The sequence below is a fragment of the Oncorhynchus tshawytscha genome, linkage group LG20, assembly GCF_018296145.1.
Source record: "Oncorhynchus tshawytscha isolate Ot180627B linkage group LG20, Otsh_v2.0, whole genome shotgun sequence".
Lineage (NCBI taxonomy): Eukaryota > Metazoa > Chordata > Actinopteri > Salmoniformes > Salmonidae > Oncorhynchus > Oncorhynchus tshawytscha.
In genome coordinates, this window is record NC_056448.1 from 50,671,564 (window position 1) to 50,688,861 (window position 17,298).

Consider the following 17,298-nt stretch of genomic DNA (forward strand, 5'->3'; position numbering starts at 1 on the left):
AGCAAATGTTTCAAATCCCTGTCTGGAGAGATTGCTGTTCATTGGCATTGCCTCAGTGCTTAATTAACATTTTCAACAAAGCATTCCTCAGAGGCTAGGTACATTGCATTGGAGTGTGTGTCGAAGCTCCTGTATTCAATATCAGCACTAACAGAGAGGAAGAACACCTCAACACCTGGAAACTACTGACACCACTCATTTCCTGCTCCGCATCCCCTCGCCCAGTCAGCTGCTGTGAGCACTACCATTCACCCAATCATCCGCTGTGAGCACTACCATTCACCCAGTCTGCTGGTGTAAGCACTCCAATTTACCCAATCAGCCGCTGAGAAATCTCAGATTCAACCAGCCACTGCCTAACATAATCTTTCATAAAGCATTTCCAATTGAGCTAATCAGCAATAATAACAACCCCACAAACCCGTTTCATCTACAGTAGCTATGAGCGGACTATAATGGCACCAATGGAGATGGCTCCCTTTTTACGGTCTCTGTTTTTTTCGGTATATTTGTAACTTCTTTTGTACATAATGTTTCTGCCGCTGTCTCTTACGACTGAAAAGAGCTTCCAGATATCAGAACAGCGATTACTCACCTCGTACTGGACAAAGATTTTTCTTTAATGAGTCGGACGCAAAGGATTTACTTCAGACACCCGACAAGGCCCAAACCCCATGATTCGCATGAAGAAGAGACAGAAATATCGGGGACATAAGGCGGGGGTGCCTTGTAAGGATCCGACAGCGAGTGGGTCATCTGCCTCTACCATCGGTCCTATTAGCAACAGTTGGTACATGAAATCTAATATTAAGGAAGTCTCAAGGTTTAGCTCACCAAAGGAAGAGTATCTCATGATTAGCTGTAGACCATACTATTTCCCAAGAGAGTTTTCATCTATATTCTTTGTGGCTGTCTATTTACTTCCAGGGACTTATTAATGCAGGGAAACTTAAAACCTGTTAAAGATAGGGCTGACTACTGCCCCCTTTGGAGGAATTGCGTGCCCATCGTAAACAGAAAAAAAATCTGTCAAAAATTGCTAATATATGCATATAATAATTATTATTGAATAGAAAACACTCTAAAGCTTCTAAAACCGTTCAAATTATGTATGTATGTAAAGCAGAACTCTCAGGGCAGCCATTCTCCCAAACTCTCTCTTCTCATCATGAAAGTTGGCCCAACTTTGACGTCATCGCCCCCACCCTTCCCAACCAGCTACAGATCTGGGAACAGTTCCTATCTCTTCAGCGCGGTGTCCTCTTTCAGTGGGGCCTCTCATTGTGAGAATCGCGCGCTCCCTCGAGTTTTGGCGGGCTGAAACCTCCGGGTCACGCGAAAATACATGTACTTTCATGCGCGCGTCGGGTCCGGAGCTCTCTTTGTTCCAGGTTTGACCAAACGATGTAGGTTTGTCTGTTCGAGCTAAGGATTGTTTTGCATGTTTAGAACATGCTAAAGTTTGATTCTGCACTTAGTTTGACCAGTTTAGTCGTCATATAATATAATATAACCGGAATTTGTCGTGTTTGATAACCTAAAGACACAGACTTGAAAACCAAACGCAGTTTTTGGTAAGTATAACTCCTTCCACGTCTTCTGATCGAAGAACATCAAAGGTAAGGGAATATTTATGTGTTAATTTTGGGTTTCTGTGGACTCCAAGATAGCGGAGTCATATTGCTAATCTATGAGCGCCGTCTCATATTATAGCCTAGTGAACAAATTCTGTAACGTTAAAAATAAATGTAACACAGCGGTTGCATTAAGAAGAAGTGTATCTTTCTAACTATATGTATATTTAGTCAAAGTTTATGATGTGTATTGCTTGTTATCTGACGTTATCGGCCGGGGCTATCATCATTTCTCCGGACATTTGAGTAGCATTTTTTGAACATGGCGTCATTGTAAACAGAGATTTATGGATATAAATAGCATATTATTGAAAAAAACATAAATGTACTGTATAACATGTCCTATTACTGTCATCTGATGAAGATTTTCAAAAGGTTAGTGAATTATTTTTCTTTTAATCCTGCGGTTGTTGATTGCATATTTTGTTCACCGTGGCTATTCAAATTAGCTGTGTCTTTGGTGGTGGTTTGACAAAAATATGTGCTATGTTTTCGCCGTAAAACATTTTAGAAATCTGACTTCCTGGCTAGATGAACAAAGTGTTTATCTTTCATTTGAGCTATTGGACTTGTTAATGTGTGGAGGTTAAATATTTCTAAGAATATTTTTGCGTTCCATGCGCCACGTCCCAGTTAACGTCGGAAGGGATCGTTCCCAAATGGGAACCCTAACCCGTCATCAGGTTAAAACCGTTTTAACAAATTTCTAATAGCATGTGCAACCAAAGGAAGAAAAAAACTCTAGACCACCTTTACTCCACAGACAGTGATGCGTACAAAGCTCTCCCTCGCCAATCATTTGGAAAATCTGACCATAATTCTATCCACCTGATTCCTGCTTACAAGCAAAAATTAAAGCAAGAAGCACCAGTGACTCGGGTCAATAACGAAGTGGTCTGAGGAAAGAAAGCGAAGGTAACCTGCCTAAATGACTGCTGACCCATAGCACTCACTCACGTCTATAGCCATGAAGTGCTTTGAAAGGCTGGTCATGGCTCACATCAACACCATTATCCCAGAAACTCTAAGCCCACTCCAATTTGCATACCGCCCCAACAGATTCACATATGATGCAATCTCTATTGCACTCCACACTGCTCTTTCCCACCTGGACAAAAGGAACACCTATGTGAGAATGCCATTCATTGACTACAGCTCAGCATTCAACACCATAGTGCCCTCAAAGCTCAACACTAAGCTAAGGACCCTGGGACTAAACACCTCCCTCTGCAACTGGATCCTGGACTTCCTGACGGGCCTCCCCCAGGTGGTAGGGGTAGTTAACAACACATCCACCATGCTGATCCTCAAAAACGGGGCCACTCAGGGGCGCGTGCTCAGTCCCTTTCTGTACTCCTTGTTCACTCATGACTGCATGGGCAGGCACGACTCCAACACCATCATTAAGTAATGCCCACAGCAAAACAGTTGGAGGCCTGATCACTGAAAAAGACGAGAAAGCCTATAGAGAGGAGGTCAGAGACCTGGCCATGTGGTGGCAGGATAACAGCATTTCCCTTAACGTGATCAAGACAAAGAAGATTATTGTGGACTACAGGAAAAGGAGGACCAAGCACGCCCCATTCTCATTGACGGGTCTAAAGTGGAGCAGGTTGAGAGCTTCAAGTTCCTTGGTATCGGCATTACCAACAAACATTCGTGGTCCAAACACACCAACACAGTTGTCAAGAGGGCACGACAGTGCCTTTTCCCCTTTAGGAGACTGAAAAGATTTGGCATGGGTCCTCAGATCCTCAAAAAGTTACAGCTGCACCACCGAGAGCATCCTGACTGGTTGCATCACTGCCTGGTATGGCAACTGCTCGGCCTCTGACCACAAGACACTATAGAGGGTAGTATGTTCGGCCCAGGACATCAATGGGGCCAAGCTTCCTGACATCCAGGACCTCTATACCAGGCGGTGTCAGAGGAAACCACAAAAAATTGTCAAAGACTCCAGCCACACCAGTCTGTTACCGCACGGCAAACCCTACCGGGCCTCCAAGTCTAGGTCCAAGAGGCTTCTAAACAGCTTTTTACCCCAATCCATAAGACTCCTGAACACCTGAACATGTAATCAAATGGCTACCCATACAATTAGCATTGCCCCCATCCTCCTTTTTTACAATTCTGTTTATTATTTATGCATGGTAACTTTACCTCTACCTACATGTACATATTACCTCAATTACCTCGACTAACCAGTGCCCCCGCACATTTACTCTGTACCGGTACCCCCTGTATATAGCCTCCACATTGAATCTGTACCGGTATCTCCTGTACATAGTCTCCACATTGACTCTGTACCGTAATACCCTGTACATTGCCTCCACATTGACCGTACCTGTACCCCCTGTATATAGCCTCCACATTGACTCTGTACCGTAATACCCTGTATATAGCCTCCACACCCCCCTGCATATATTGTTATTTTTTACTGCTCCTCTTTAATTCCTTGTTACTTTTATCTCTTATTCTTATCTGTATTGTTTTAAACTGCACTGTTGGTTAGGGGTTCGTAAGGAAGCATTTCACTGTTGTATTTGGTGCATGTGACTAATACAATTTGATGCCCACAGGCACACATGCATTCACACATGCACAATATTTTCTGTCAACACAGAAGTCATCAGAGGTGAAATGATGAATTCACATTCAGAGATGCTCTGATAGAGTATTTGAACACTTACTGAACCGTAGCAGACATAAATAATGTGATATATTTTTAGACTGATCTGTGTTTAGTCAACTGTGTCGCTAAAGTTACAAATAAAGTCACACCTCAGATATTTGTTGGAGGGAAGAACGTCTGAGTGCTATTGCTATGAGATCCTGAGGTTGAAGTGTTACAGTATTTAATGTGACCATAGATTATTTATTATAATGGCAAAACCTTTGTTATTCTCCAATGACACAGTACCCCTCCCTCCCGCTCTTCCTCCCTCTTCTTCCCTCTCTTCCCTCCCTCTTCTAACTCTTCTTCCCTCCCTCTCCTCGCTCTCCTCCCCTCTCTCTCCTCCCTCTCCTCCCTCTTCTTCCCTCCCTCTCCTCTTCCCTCCCTCTTTTTCCCTCTCTTCTCTTCCCCCATCTCCTCCCTCTTCTTCCCTCCCTCTCTTCCCTCTCCTCCCTCTTCTTCCCTCTCTTCCCACACTCTCCTCCCTCTCTTCACTCCCTCTCCTCCCACTTCTTCCCTCCCTCTCCTCCCTCTCTTCCTCCCTCTTCTTCCCTCTCTTCCTCTCTACCGTCCCTCTCTTCGCTGTCCTCTCTCCCTTCCCTTCTCTTTTTCTTACCACGCTTCCCTCCCTCTCTTTCTTCAAATCAAATCAAATGTTATTTGTCACATGCGCCAAATACAAGATGTGTAGACCTTACGGTGAAATGCTTACTTACATGCACTTGTAAGGGAGATAGCAGTCTATGACTGGAGTCTTTGACAATTGTTTGGGCCTACATATAAAACTGCCTAGTATAGAGGTCCTGGATGCCAGGAAGCATGGCCCCAGTGATGTACTGGGCTGTAGCACTACCCTCTGTAGCGCCTTACAGTCGGATGCTTAGAAGTTGCCATACCAGGTTGTGATGCAACCCGTCAGGATGCTCTCGATGGTGCAGCTGTAGAACCTTTTAAGGATCGGAGGACCCATGCCAAATATTTTCCCTCTCCTGAGGGGGAATAGGCGTTGTCATACCTTCTTCACGACTGTCTTGGTGTGTTTGGACCATGATAATTTGTTGGTGATGTGGATACCAAGGAAATTGAAACTCTCGACCTGCTTCACTACAGCCCTGTCAAAGGGAACAGGTTGGTGTCCTGGCACCATACTGCCAGGTCTCTGCCCTCCTCCCTATTGGCCATCTCATCGCTGTCGGTGATCAGGTCTACCACTGGTGTGAAGTCAGCAAACTTAATGATGGTGTTGGAGTCGTTCCAAGCAGTCGTAGGTGAACAGGGAGAACAGGAAGGGACTGAGCCCGCACCCCTGAGAGGCCCCCGTGTTGAGGATAAGCGTGGCAGATGTGTTGCTACCTACCTTACCATCCCGTCAGCAAGTCCAGGATCCAGTTGCAGAAGGAGGTGTTTCGTCCCCGGGTCCATAGCTTAGTGATGAGCTTTGAGGGCACTATGGTGTTGAACACTGAGCCGTAGTCAATGAATAGCATTCTCACATAGATGTTCCTTTTCTCTAGGTGGGAAAGGGCAGTGTGGAGTGCAATAGAGATTGTGTCATCTGTGGGTCTGTTGGGGCGGTTGGCAAATTGGAGTGGGTATAAGGTTTCTGGGAAGATGGTGTTGATGTGAGCCATGACCAGCCTTTCAAAGCACTTCATGGCTACAGTCGTAAGTGCTACTGTTCTGTAGTCATTTAGGCATGTAATCGTCGCGTTCTTGGGCACAAGGACTATGGTGGTCTGCTTGAAACATGTTGGTATTACAGACTCGGTCAGGGAGAGTTTGAACATGTCAGTGAAGACATTTGCCAGTTGGTCCACGCATTCTATGAGTACACGTCCTGGTAATCCGCCTGGCCCCGCGGCCTTGTGAATGTTGACCTGTTTAAAGGTCTTGCTCACATCAGCTACGGAGAGCGTGATCACACAGTCATCCGGAACAGCTGGTGCTTTCCTGCATGCTTCAGTGTTGCTTGCCTCGAAGCGAGCATTAAAGCCATATAGGCTGTCTTGTAGGCTCGTGTCACTGGGCAGCCCGTGGCTGGTTTTCTCTTTGTAGTCCATGATAGTTTGCAGGCCCTGCCACATCCGACAAGCGCCAGAGTCAGTGTAGTAGGATTCAAACTTAGTCCTACATTGATGCTTTGCCTGTTTGATGGTTCGTTGGAGGGCAGAGCAGGATTTCTTATAAGCGTCCCGATTAGTGTCCCACTCCTTGAAAGAGGAAGCTCTAGCTTTTAGCTCGGTGCAGACTTTGCCTGAAATCCATGGCTTCTGGTTGGGATATGTATGTACGGTCACCCGTCTCCTTCCTTCCTTCCTTCCTTCCTTCCTTCCTTCCTTCCTTCCTTCCTTCCTTCCTTCCTTCCTTCCTTCCTTCCTTCCTTCCTTCCTTCCTTCCTTCCTTCCTTCCTTCCTTCCTCCCTCCCTCCCTCCCTCCCTCCCTCCCCTCCCCTCTCCATGCCGGGGTTCTATGACACAGCACTCCATTCTCTCTCCCTGCTCCCTCCCTACCTCCCTCCCTACCTCCCTCCCTCCCTCACTCCTCATGGTTCAGCGTAGCTCTGATGCAGGTTGTGACAGTCTCTCCCTTTCTGTGGGATAGAGACCATGCAACATTAATCAGCCTCTTAGCCACACCACTTATGTCATGATCTCTCTCTCTGCTCTGACCCAGACCCACCCAGTGGACTATTTACAGCTGACCCCAGTAACATTATACTCTTAGAGAAGAAGGTGCTATCTAGAAGGTTCTTCGGCTGTCCCCATAGGAGAACCCTTCGAAAAACCCTTTTGGTTCCAGGTAGAACCATTTTGGGCTCCATGTGGAACCAACCCTACAGAGGGTTATACAAAAGGGTTCTACCTGGAACAAAAAGGGGTTCTCCTTTGGGGACAGCTGAAGAACCCTGAAGAACCCTTTTTTCTAAGAGTGTACTGTACATCTCTATTTCTCTCTCTGTCTCTTTGTCTCTTTGTCTCTTTGTCTCTTTGTCTCTTTGTCTCTTTGTCTCTTTGTCTCTCTATCTATCTATCTATCTATCTATCTATCTATCTATCTATCTATCTATCTATCTATCTATCTATCTATCTATCTATCTATCTATCTATCTATCTATCTATCTATCTATCTATCTATCTATCTATCTATCTATCTATCTATCTATCTATCTATCTATCTATCTATCTATCTATCTATCTATCTATCTATCTATCTATCTATCTATCTATCTATCTATCTATCTATCTATCTATCTATCTATCTATCTATCTATCTATCTACAGTGCCTTGCGAAAGTATTCGGCCCCCTTGAACTTTGCGACCTTTTGCCACATTTCAGGCTTCAAACATAAAGATATAAAACTCAAATCAAATCAAATCAAATCAAATTTATTTATATAGCCCTTCGTACATCAGCTGATATCTCAAAGTGCTGTACAGAAACCCAGCCTAAAACCCCAAACAGCAAGCAATGCAGGTGTAGAAGCACGGTGGCTAGGAAAAACTCCCTAGAAAGGCCAAAACCTAGGAAGAAACCTAGAGAGGAACCAGGCTATGTGGGGTGGCCAGTCCTCTTTTGGCTGTGCCGGGTGGAGATTATAACAGAACATGGCCAAGATGTTCAAATGTTCATAAATGACCAGCATGGTCGAATAATAATAAGGCAGAACAGTTGAAACTGGAGCAGCAGCACAGTCAGGTGGAAGTTGAAACTGGAGCAGCAGCATGGCCAGGTGGACTGGGGACAGCAAGGAGTCATCATGTCAGGTAGTCCTGGGGCATGGTCCTAGGGCTCAGGTCAGTTGAAACTGGAACAGCAGCATGGCCAGGTGGACTGGGGACAGCAAGGAGTCATCATGTCAGGTAGTCCTGGAGCTCAGGTCCTAGGGCTCAGGTCCTCCGAGAGAGAGAAAACTGTATTTTTTTGTGAAGAATCAACAACAAGTGGGACACAATCATGAAGTAGAACGACATTTATTGGATATTTCAAACTTTTTTAACAAATCAAAAACTGAAAAATTGGGCGTGCAAAATTATTCAGCCCCCTTAAAGTTAATACTTTGTAGCGCCACCTTTTGCAGCGATTAAAGCTGTAAGTCGCTTGGGGTATGTCTCTATCAGTTTTGCACATCGAGAGACTGAAATTTTTCCCATTCCTCCTTGCAAAACAGCTCGAGCTCAGTGAGGTTGGATAGAGAGCATTTGTGAACAGCAGTTTTCAGTTCTTTCCACAGATTCTCGATTGGATTCAGGTCTGGACTTTGACTTGGCCATTCTAACACCTGGATATGTTTATTTTTGAACCATTCCATTGTAGATTTTGCTTTATGTTTTGGATCATTGTCTTGTTGGAAGACAAATCTCCGTCCCAGTCTCAGGTCTTTTGCAGACTCCATCAGGTTTTCTTACAGAATGGTCCTGTATTTGGCTCCATCCATCTTCCCATCAATTTTAACCATCTTCCCTGTCCCTGCTGAAGAAAAGCAGGCCCAAACCATGATGCTGCCACCACCATGTTTGACAGTGGGGATGGTGTGTTCAGGGTGATGAATATGTAGCCAGTGGCAGCCGACAAGAGCATACAGGTCGCAGTGGTGGGTAGTATATGGGGCTTTGGTGACAAAACGGATGGCACTGTGATAGACTGCATCCATTTTGCTGAATAGAGTGTTGGAGGCTATTTTGTAAATGACATCGCCGAAGTCGAGGATCGGTAGGATAGTCAGTTTTACGAGGATATGTTTGGCTGTGTGAGTGAAGGAGGCTTTGTTGCGAAATAGGAAGCAGATTCTCAATTTAATTTTGGATGGGAGATGCTTAATATGAGTCTGGAAGGAGAGTTTACAGTCTAGCCAGATATCTACGTATTTGTAGATGTCCACGTATTCTAGGTCAGAACCGTCCAGAGTAGTGATGGGTGCGGGTGAGTAGCGGCGGGTGGGTGCAGGCAGCGATCGGATGAAGAGCATGCATTTAGTTTTACTAGCGTTTAAGAGCAGTTGAAGGCCACAGAAGGAGTGTTGTATGGAATTGAAGCTCGTTTGGAGGTTAGTGTCCATAGAAGGGCCAGATGTATACAGTATGGTGTCGTATGCTTGGAGGTGGATCAAGGAATCACCAGCAGCAAGAGCGAAATCATTGATATATACAGAGAAAAGAGTCAGCCCGAGAATTGAACTCTGTGTTACCCCCATAGAGACTGCCAGAGGTACAGACAACAGGCTCTGCGATTTGACACACTGAACTCTAAAGTAGTTGGTGAACAAGGCGAGGAAGTCATTTTAGAAACATCTGCTACCTGGATTTGGATGAAGGAGAAGCTGGGGAGGCTTGGGCAAGTAGCTGCGGGGGGTGCGGAGCTGTTGGCCGGGGTTGGGGTAGCCAGGAGGAAAGCATGGCCAGCAGTAGAAAAATGCTTCCTGAAATTCTCGATTATCGTGGATTTATCGGTGGTGACAGTGTTTCCTATCTTCAGTGCAGTGGGCAGCTGGGAGGAGGTGCTCTTGTTCTCCATGGACTTTGCAGTGTTCCAGAACTTTTTGGATGCACATTTGGATGCACAAATGCACATGCAGGATGCACATTTCTGTTTGGAAAAGCTAGCCTTTGCTTTCCTGCCTGACTGTGTGTATTGGTTCCTGACTTCCCTGAAAAGTTGCATATCGCGGGGAATATTCGATGCTAGTGCAGTATACCACAAGATGTTTTTGTGCAGGTTGAGGGCAGTCAGGTCTGGAGTGAACCAATGGCTACATCTATTCTTAGTTCAACATTTTTTTAAAGGGTTATTAAAGAACAACCAGACATCCTCTACTGATGGGATGAGGTCAATATCCTTCCAGGATACCCCGTCCAGGTCGATTAGAAAGGCCTGCTCGCTGAAGTGTTTCAGGGAGCGTTTGACAGTAATGAGTGGAGGTCGTTTGACTGCGGCAGGGTAGCCTAGTGGCTGGGGCGGCAGGGTAGCCTAGTGGTTAGAGTGGTGGACTAGTAACCGGAAGGTTGCAAGTTCAAACCCCTGAGCTGTCGTTCTGCCCCTGAACAGGCAGTTAACCCACTGTTCCTAGGCCGTCATTGAAAATAAGAATTTGTTCTTAACTGACTTGCCTAGTTAAATAAAGGTCAAATTAAAAATTATGGATGCAGGCAATGAGGCAGTGATCGCTGAGATCTTGGTTGAAGACAGCAGAGATGTATTTGGAGGGTAAGTTGGTCAGGATAATATCTATGAGGGTTTACGGATTTAGGGTTGTACCTGGTGGGATCCTTGATAATTTGTGTGAGATTGAGGGCATCTAGCTTAGATTGCAGGGCGGCCTGGGGTTTTAAGCATATCCCAGAATAGGTCACCTAGTAGAAAGGACTCTGAAGACAGATGGGGGGAAATCAATTCACATATGGTGTCCAGGGCAGAGCTGGGAGCTGAGGGGGGTCTATAACAGGAGGCAACAGTGAGAGATTTATTTCTGGAGAGATTAATTTTTAAAATTAGAAGCTAAAACTGGAGAAATATATAGATATTAAATCTTCATCTGAAGGTGACCCATACAAATGAATGGAAGTATGGAGATATAGTCTCTATATACAGTATATAGATATTAGCTTTTCATCTGAAGGTAAGCCATACAAATGAATGGAAGTATGAAGATATAGTCTCTATATACAGTTTATAGATATTAGCTTTTCATCTGAAGGTAACCCATACAAATGAATGGAAGTATGAAGATATACTCTCTATATATATAGATATTAACTTTTCATCTGAAGGCAACCCACATCCCTCCATCAGTCTCACTGTCCTGTTAAAACAACCCACATCCCACAGGTAGGAGGAAAGGGGGGGATGGAGAAAGGTGGAATGGGGTAAGGGACGAATGCGGAAAGGTAGGGAGGGGGAAGGGATTGAGGGGGAAAGGGAGGGAGGGGGAGGGATTGAGGGAGGGGGAAAGGGATGGAGGGGTAATGGGAGAATGGGAGGGAGGGTGAAAGGGATGGAGGGGTAATGGGAGAATGGGAGGGAGGGTGAAAGGGATGGAGGGATAATGGGAGGGAGGGTGAAATGGTGGGAGGGGTAATGGGAGAATGGAAGGGAGGGTGAAAGGGATGGAGGAGTAATGGGAGTATGGGAGGGAGGGTGAAAGGGATGGAGGGGTAATGGGAGAATGGGAGGGAGGGTGAAAGGGATGGAGGGATAATGGGAGGGAGGGTGAAAGGGTGGGAGGGGTAATGGGAGAATGGGAGGGAGGGTGAAAGGGATGGAGGGGTAATGAGAGTATGGGAGGGAGGGTGAAAGGGATGGAGGGGTAATGGGAGAATGGGAGGGAGGGTGAAAGGGATGGAGGGGTAATGGGAGAATGGGAGGGAGGGTGAAAGGGATGGAGGGGTAATGGGAGGGAGGGGTAATGGGAGGGAGGGTGAAAGGAATGGAGGGGTAATGGGAGAATGGGAGGGAAGGTGAAAGGGATGGAGGGATAATGGGAGGGAGGGTGAAAGGGTGGGAGGGGTAATGGGAGTATGGGAGGGAGGGTGAAAGGGATGGAGGGGTAATGGGAGAATGGGGGGGAGGGTGAAAGGGATGGAGGGATAATGGGAGGGAGGGGAAAGGGTGGGAGGGATGGGGGATAATGGGAGGGAGGGTGAAAGGGATGGAGGGGTAATGGGAGAATGGGAGGGAGGGTGAAAGGGATGGAGGGGTAATGGGAGAATGGGAGGGAGGGTGAAAGGGATGGAGGGGTAATGGGAGAATGGGAGGGAGGGTGAAAGGGATGGAGGGTAATGGGAGAATGGGAGGGAGGGTGAAAGGGATGGAGGGGTAATGGGAGGGAGGGGTAATGGGAGGGAGGGTGAAAGGGATGGAGGGGTAATGGGAGAATGGGAGGGAGGGTGAAAGGGATGGAGGGGTAATGGGAGGGAGGGTGAAAGGGTGGGAGGGAGTGTCAGAAGATGCCATCTATTGTTATTAATGAGGGTCTGAAAATACTCAGCTGGGTGCATCCAGACAAGCTGTTCATGTGTGAAACAGCGCCAGACTGCTGTGAGTGTGTCAGAGCCAGGATGCCTGGTCATAGAATAGACAGACCAACACAGACCAACCACAGGTCAGAGAGAGAACATCTCTCACTATTTAGAGCAGAGAGAGAGACTGAGAAAAGAGAAGATTCTCATTACTACAACTCACTGCCAATGGATGGAGGGAGAGAGGGAAGGAGAGAGCGAGAGAGCATTAGAACTCACTGCCCATGTGCAGAGAAAGAGAGAGGGATATGATGGTCATTAGAACTCACTGCCCATGTGCAGAGAAAGAGAGAGGGATATGATGGTCATTAGAACTCACTGCCCATGTGCAGAGAAAGAGAGAGGGATATGATGGTCATTAGAACTCACTGCCCATGTGCAGAGAAAGAGAGAGGGATATGATGGTCATTAGAACTCACTGCCCATGTGCAGAGAAAGAGAGAGGGATATGATGGTCATTAGAACTCACTGCCCATGTGCAGAGAAAGAAAGAGGGAAATGATGGTCATTAGAACTCACTGCCCATGTGCAGAGAAAGAGAGAGGGATATGATGGTCATTCGAACTTACTTCCGATGCGCAGGTTGATCTGGTCCCGTCGTTCTCCATTGGGGTTCTGAAAGCAGCTGTAAAGTCCATTGTTTGAGAGGTCCACCTCCATCAGTATGAGTCTAGACCCCTCCTCCCGGTGGTGTGCCTTCACGTCCGTCCCGTTTACCTTCCATGTCACGCTGGCATCGCTGTCCAGAGAGCCACACTGCATAGTCACGTCCCCATCCATACGCTCATACTGAATACTGGCCCCTAGAGAGGAGAGAGGAGCAGGAAACTGTTACTACACTATTACTAGACTGTTACTAGACTGTTACTAGACTGTTACTGTTACTATGTCAGCTTGTCGGGGGTGAACTGGGAGCACAGTGCTGTAGCAGTGGGACAGAAGAGATGGCAACAGAGAAGGCTTCCTGAGCCCTATATTACCTATACTTCTCAACAGAGAGGGAGACAGAAGAGATGGCAACGGAGACAGCTTCCTGAGCCCTATATTACCTATACTTCTCAACAGAGAGGGAGACAGAAGAGATGGCAACGGAGACAGCTTCCTGAGCCCTATATTACCTATACTTCTCAACAGAGAGGGAGACAGACAGGGAGACAGAAGAGATGGCAACGGAGACAGCTTCCTGAGCCCTATATTACCTATACTTCTCAACAGACAGACAGACAGGAGACAGAAGAGATGGCAACGGAGAAGGCTTCCTGAGCCCTATATTACCTATACTTCTCAACAGACAGGGAGACAGACAGTGAGACAGAAGAGATGGCAACGGAGACAGCTTCCTGAGCCCTATATTACCTATACTTCTCAGACAGACAGGGAGACAGAAGAGATGGCAACGGAGACAGCTTCCTGAGCCCTATATTACCTATACTTCTCAGACAGACAGGGAGACAGAAGAGATGGCAACGGAGAAGGCTTCCTGAGCCCTATATTACCTATACTTCTCAACAGACAGGGAGACAGACAGTGAGACAGAAGAGATGGCAACGGAGACAGCTTCCTGAGCCCTATATTACCTATACTTCTCAACAGACAGGGAGACAGAAGAGATGGCAACGGAGAAGGCTTCCTGAGCCCTATATTACCTATACTTCTCAACAGACAGGGAGACAGACAGTGAGACAGAAGAGATGGCAACGGAGACAGCTTCCTGAGCCCTATATTACCTATACTTCTCAACAGAGAGGGAGACAGACAGGGAGACAGAAGAGATGGCAACGGAGACAGCTTCCTGAGCCCTATATTACCTATACTTCTCAACAGAGCGGGAGACAGACAGTGAGATAGACAGTGAGACAAACAGTGAGACAGACAGTGTGACAGACAGTGAGACAGACAGTGAGACACACAGTGAGACAGACAGTGAGACAGACAGTGAGACGGACAGTGAGACAGACACTAACCACCAGGCTCTTGTATTTCTCTGTTAGTCTAAAGGCTGGGATGCCAGTGAGATGTTCAATTAGGAGATGTGTGGAGTCAACTCCACCTGTCGCTTCCATGTCCATGTGAATATCCTCCTCTCAGCTCCTCAACGGCTCAATGGCTCCTCAATGTATATTTATAAATACCTTTCTCTCCTTCCCATCTATCCCTCTCTCCCCCCTCTGTATTCCTCTGGAGAGGCCTGCCTCCGATGAATGAGACCGAGGACAACCCCCCAATGCCACCACCTCGTCTCACTGAAGAACGACGAAGGCAAGACTGAGGAGTATAAGAGCAGTACCATGGTATAAGACAGAGGAGACATGAATGAGTAGTGTTGAAAGGTACAGTACCATGGTATAAGACAGAGGAGACATGAATGAGTAGTGTTGAAAGGTACAGTACCATGGTATAAGAGAGAGAGAGAGGAGACATGAGGGCAGGTGGGTCACCAGAGGAACCCTAGACATACACGTTTCTATCTGAGCATGTGTAACGGAGTTCAGAACGTGCTGGAAGCTCTCTCCACAGCTAGCTTGAAATGTCATGAATGGAGCCATCCAATTGGTTCCTTTTGAGTGGCTCAAACATTGTCAAGGAGGATGGTCACGTGTTTTTATTTTATTTAACCTGTATTTATCCAGGAAGGGCTCGTTGAGATTTGAATTCTCTTTTTGAAGAGCGCCAAGGTCATTACACAATTACAGACAGACAACATGAAAAACTACAATTCACATAGAATTCACAAGAATATAACAAAATCAAAAAACAGCAAATTAAAAACATTGACAGGTCAGGGAGTCAGTTTCAAAATCCTTCATCAGTGGTTTAAAAACACCAATCGGGACAAGTTCTTCCAGTTTAAAAGTATTTTGTAAGGCGTTCCAAGACGATGGTGCAGAGGACATAAAAGCCCTTTTACCAAATTCAGTTCGGACATTTGGAACAGTTAGCAGGATAAAGTCCAGCGAACGAAGAGACGACCCACCACATTTCTGAACAATAAAAGTGCCTGAATAAAAAGGTAGTAAACCCAAAATGGATTTATAAATAAAAGTATAGCAGTGCCTGAGCCTACGAGTGACTAGAGAAGGCCAGCCGACCCTGGTATATAAAGGGCAGGGTAAGGGTTTTGCAGTTTAAAATACATCTCAATGCTCCATGGTAAAGGGGGTAAATTGATCTCAAACACTGCAGCAGAATCATTCATATATAAAATATCACCATAGTCTAGAAAGTCATAAATGTAGCCTCCTTCTGGTTTCAAAAGAAAAACAGACCTGAACTTCAAATTCAAAAATGTTTTGTTGTGAAAAATGAGGATCGCTGGTTTGAGACCAGTGTGGGACAGTAGAAGAAGATATAGTGGTTTGAGACCAGTGTGGGACAGTGGAGGAAGATATACTGGTTTGAGACCAGTGTGGGACAGGGACAGTGGAGGAAGATATACTGGTTTGAGACCAGTGTGGGACAGGGACAGTAGAGGAAGATATAGTGGTTTGAGAATAGTGTGGGACAGGAACAGTAGAGGAAGATATCGTGGTTTGAGACCAGTGTGGACAGGGACAATAGAGGAAGATATACTGGTTTGAGACCAGTGTGGGACAGGGACAGTAGAGGAAGATATACTGGTTTGAGACCAGTGTGGACAGGGACAATAGAGGAAGATATACTGGTTTGAGACCAGTGTGGGACAGGGACAGTAGAGGAAGATATACTGGTTTGAGACCAGTGTGGACAGTGGAGGAAGATATACTGGTTTGAGACCAGTGTGGGACAGGGACAGTAGAGGAAGATATACTGGTTTGAGACCAGTGTGGGACAGGGACAGTAGAGGAAGATATACTGGTTTGAGACCAGTGTGGGACAGGGACAGTAGAGGAAGATATACTGGTTTGAGACCAGTGTGGGACAGGGACAGTAGAGGAAGATATACTGGTTTGAGACCAGTGTGGACAGGGACAATAGAGGAAGATATACTGGTTTGAGACCAGTGTGGGACAGGGACAGTAGAGGAAGATATACTGGTTTGAGACCAGTGTGGACAGGGACAATAGAGGAAGATATACTGGTTTGAGACCAGTGTGGGACAGGGACAGTAGAGGAAGATATACTGGTTTGAGACCAGTGTGGACAGGGACAATAGAGGAAGATATACTGGTTTGAGACCAGTGTGGGACAGGGACAGTAGAGGAAGATATACTGGTTTGAGACCAGTGTGGACAGTGGAGGAAGATATACTGGTTTGAGACCAGTGTGGGACAGGGACAGTAGAGGAAGATATAGTGGTTTTAGACCAGTGTGGGACAGTGGAGGAAGATATACTGGTTTGAGACCAGTGTGGGACAGGGACAGTAGAGGAAGATATACTGGTTTGAGACCAGTGTGGACAGGGACAGTAGAGGAAGATATACTGGTTTGAGACCAGTGTGGACAGGGACAGTAGAGGAAGATATACTGGTTTGAGACCAGTGTGGGACAGTAGAGGAAGATATACTGGTTTGAGACCAGTGTGGGACAGGGACAGTAGAGGAAGATATACTGGTTTGAGACCAGTGTGGACAGGGACAGTAGAGGAAGATATACTGGTTTGAGACCAGTGTGGACAGGGACAGTAGAGGAAGATATACTGGTTTGAGACCAGTGTGGACAGGGACAGTAGAGGAAGATATACTGGTTTGAGACCAGTGTGGACAGGGACAGTAGAGGAAGATATACTGGTTTGAGACCAGTGTGGACAGGGACAGTAGAGGAAGATATACTGGTTTGAGACCAGTGTGGACAGGGACAGTAGAGGAAGATATACTGGTTTGAGACCAGTGTGGACAGGGACAGTAGAGGAAGATATACTGGTTTGAGACCAGTGTGGGACAGTAGAGAAAGATATACTGGTTTGAGACCAGTGTGGGACAGGGACAGTGGAGGAAGATATACTGGTTTGAGAGCAGTGTGGGACAGTAGAGGAAGATATACTGGTTTGAGACCAGTTTG

General features: G+C 46.3%; 1 protein-coding gene across 1 annotated transcript in view; it reads right to left on the bottom strand.

The window, feature by feature from the left end:
• LOC112219880 (ciliary neurotrophic factor receptor subunit alpha-like) overlaps positions 1-17,298 on the bottom strand; it is a 141,463-nt gene that overhangs the window by 85,279 nt on the left and 38,886 nt on the right. The window contains 1 exon segment of the mRNA XM_042302797.1: positions 12,891-13,124. Coding sequence (XP_042158731.1) covers positions 12,891-13,124 — 234 coding nt within the window.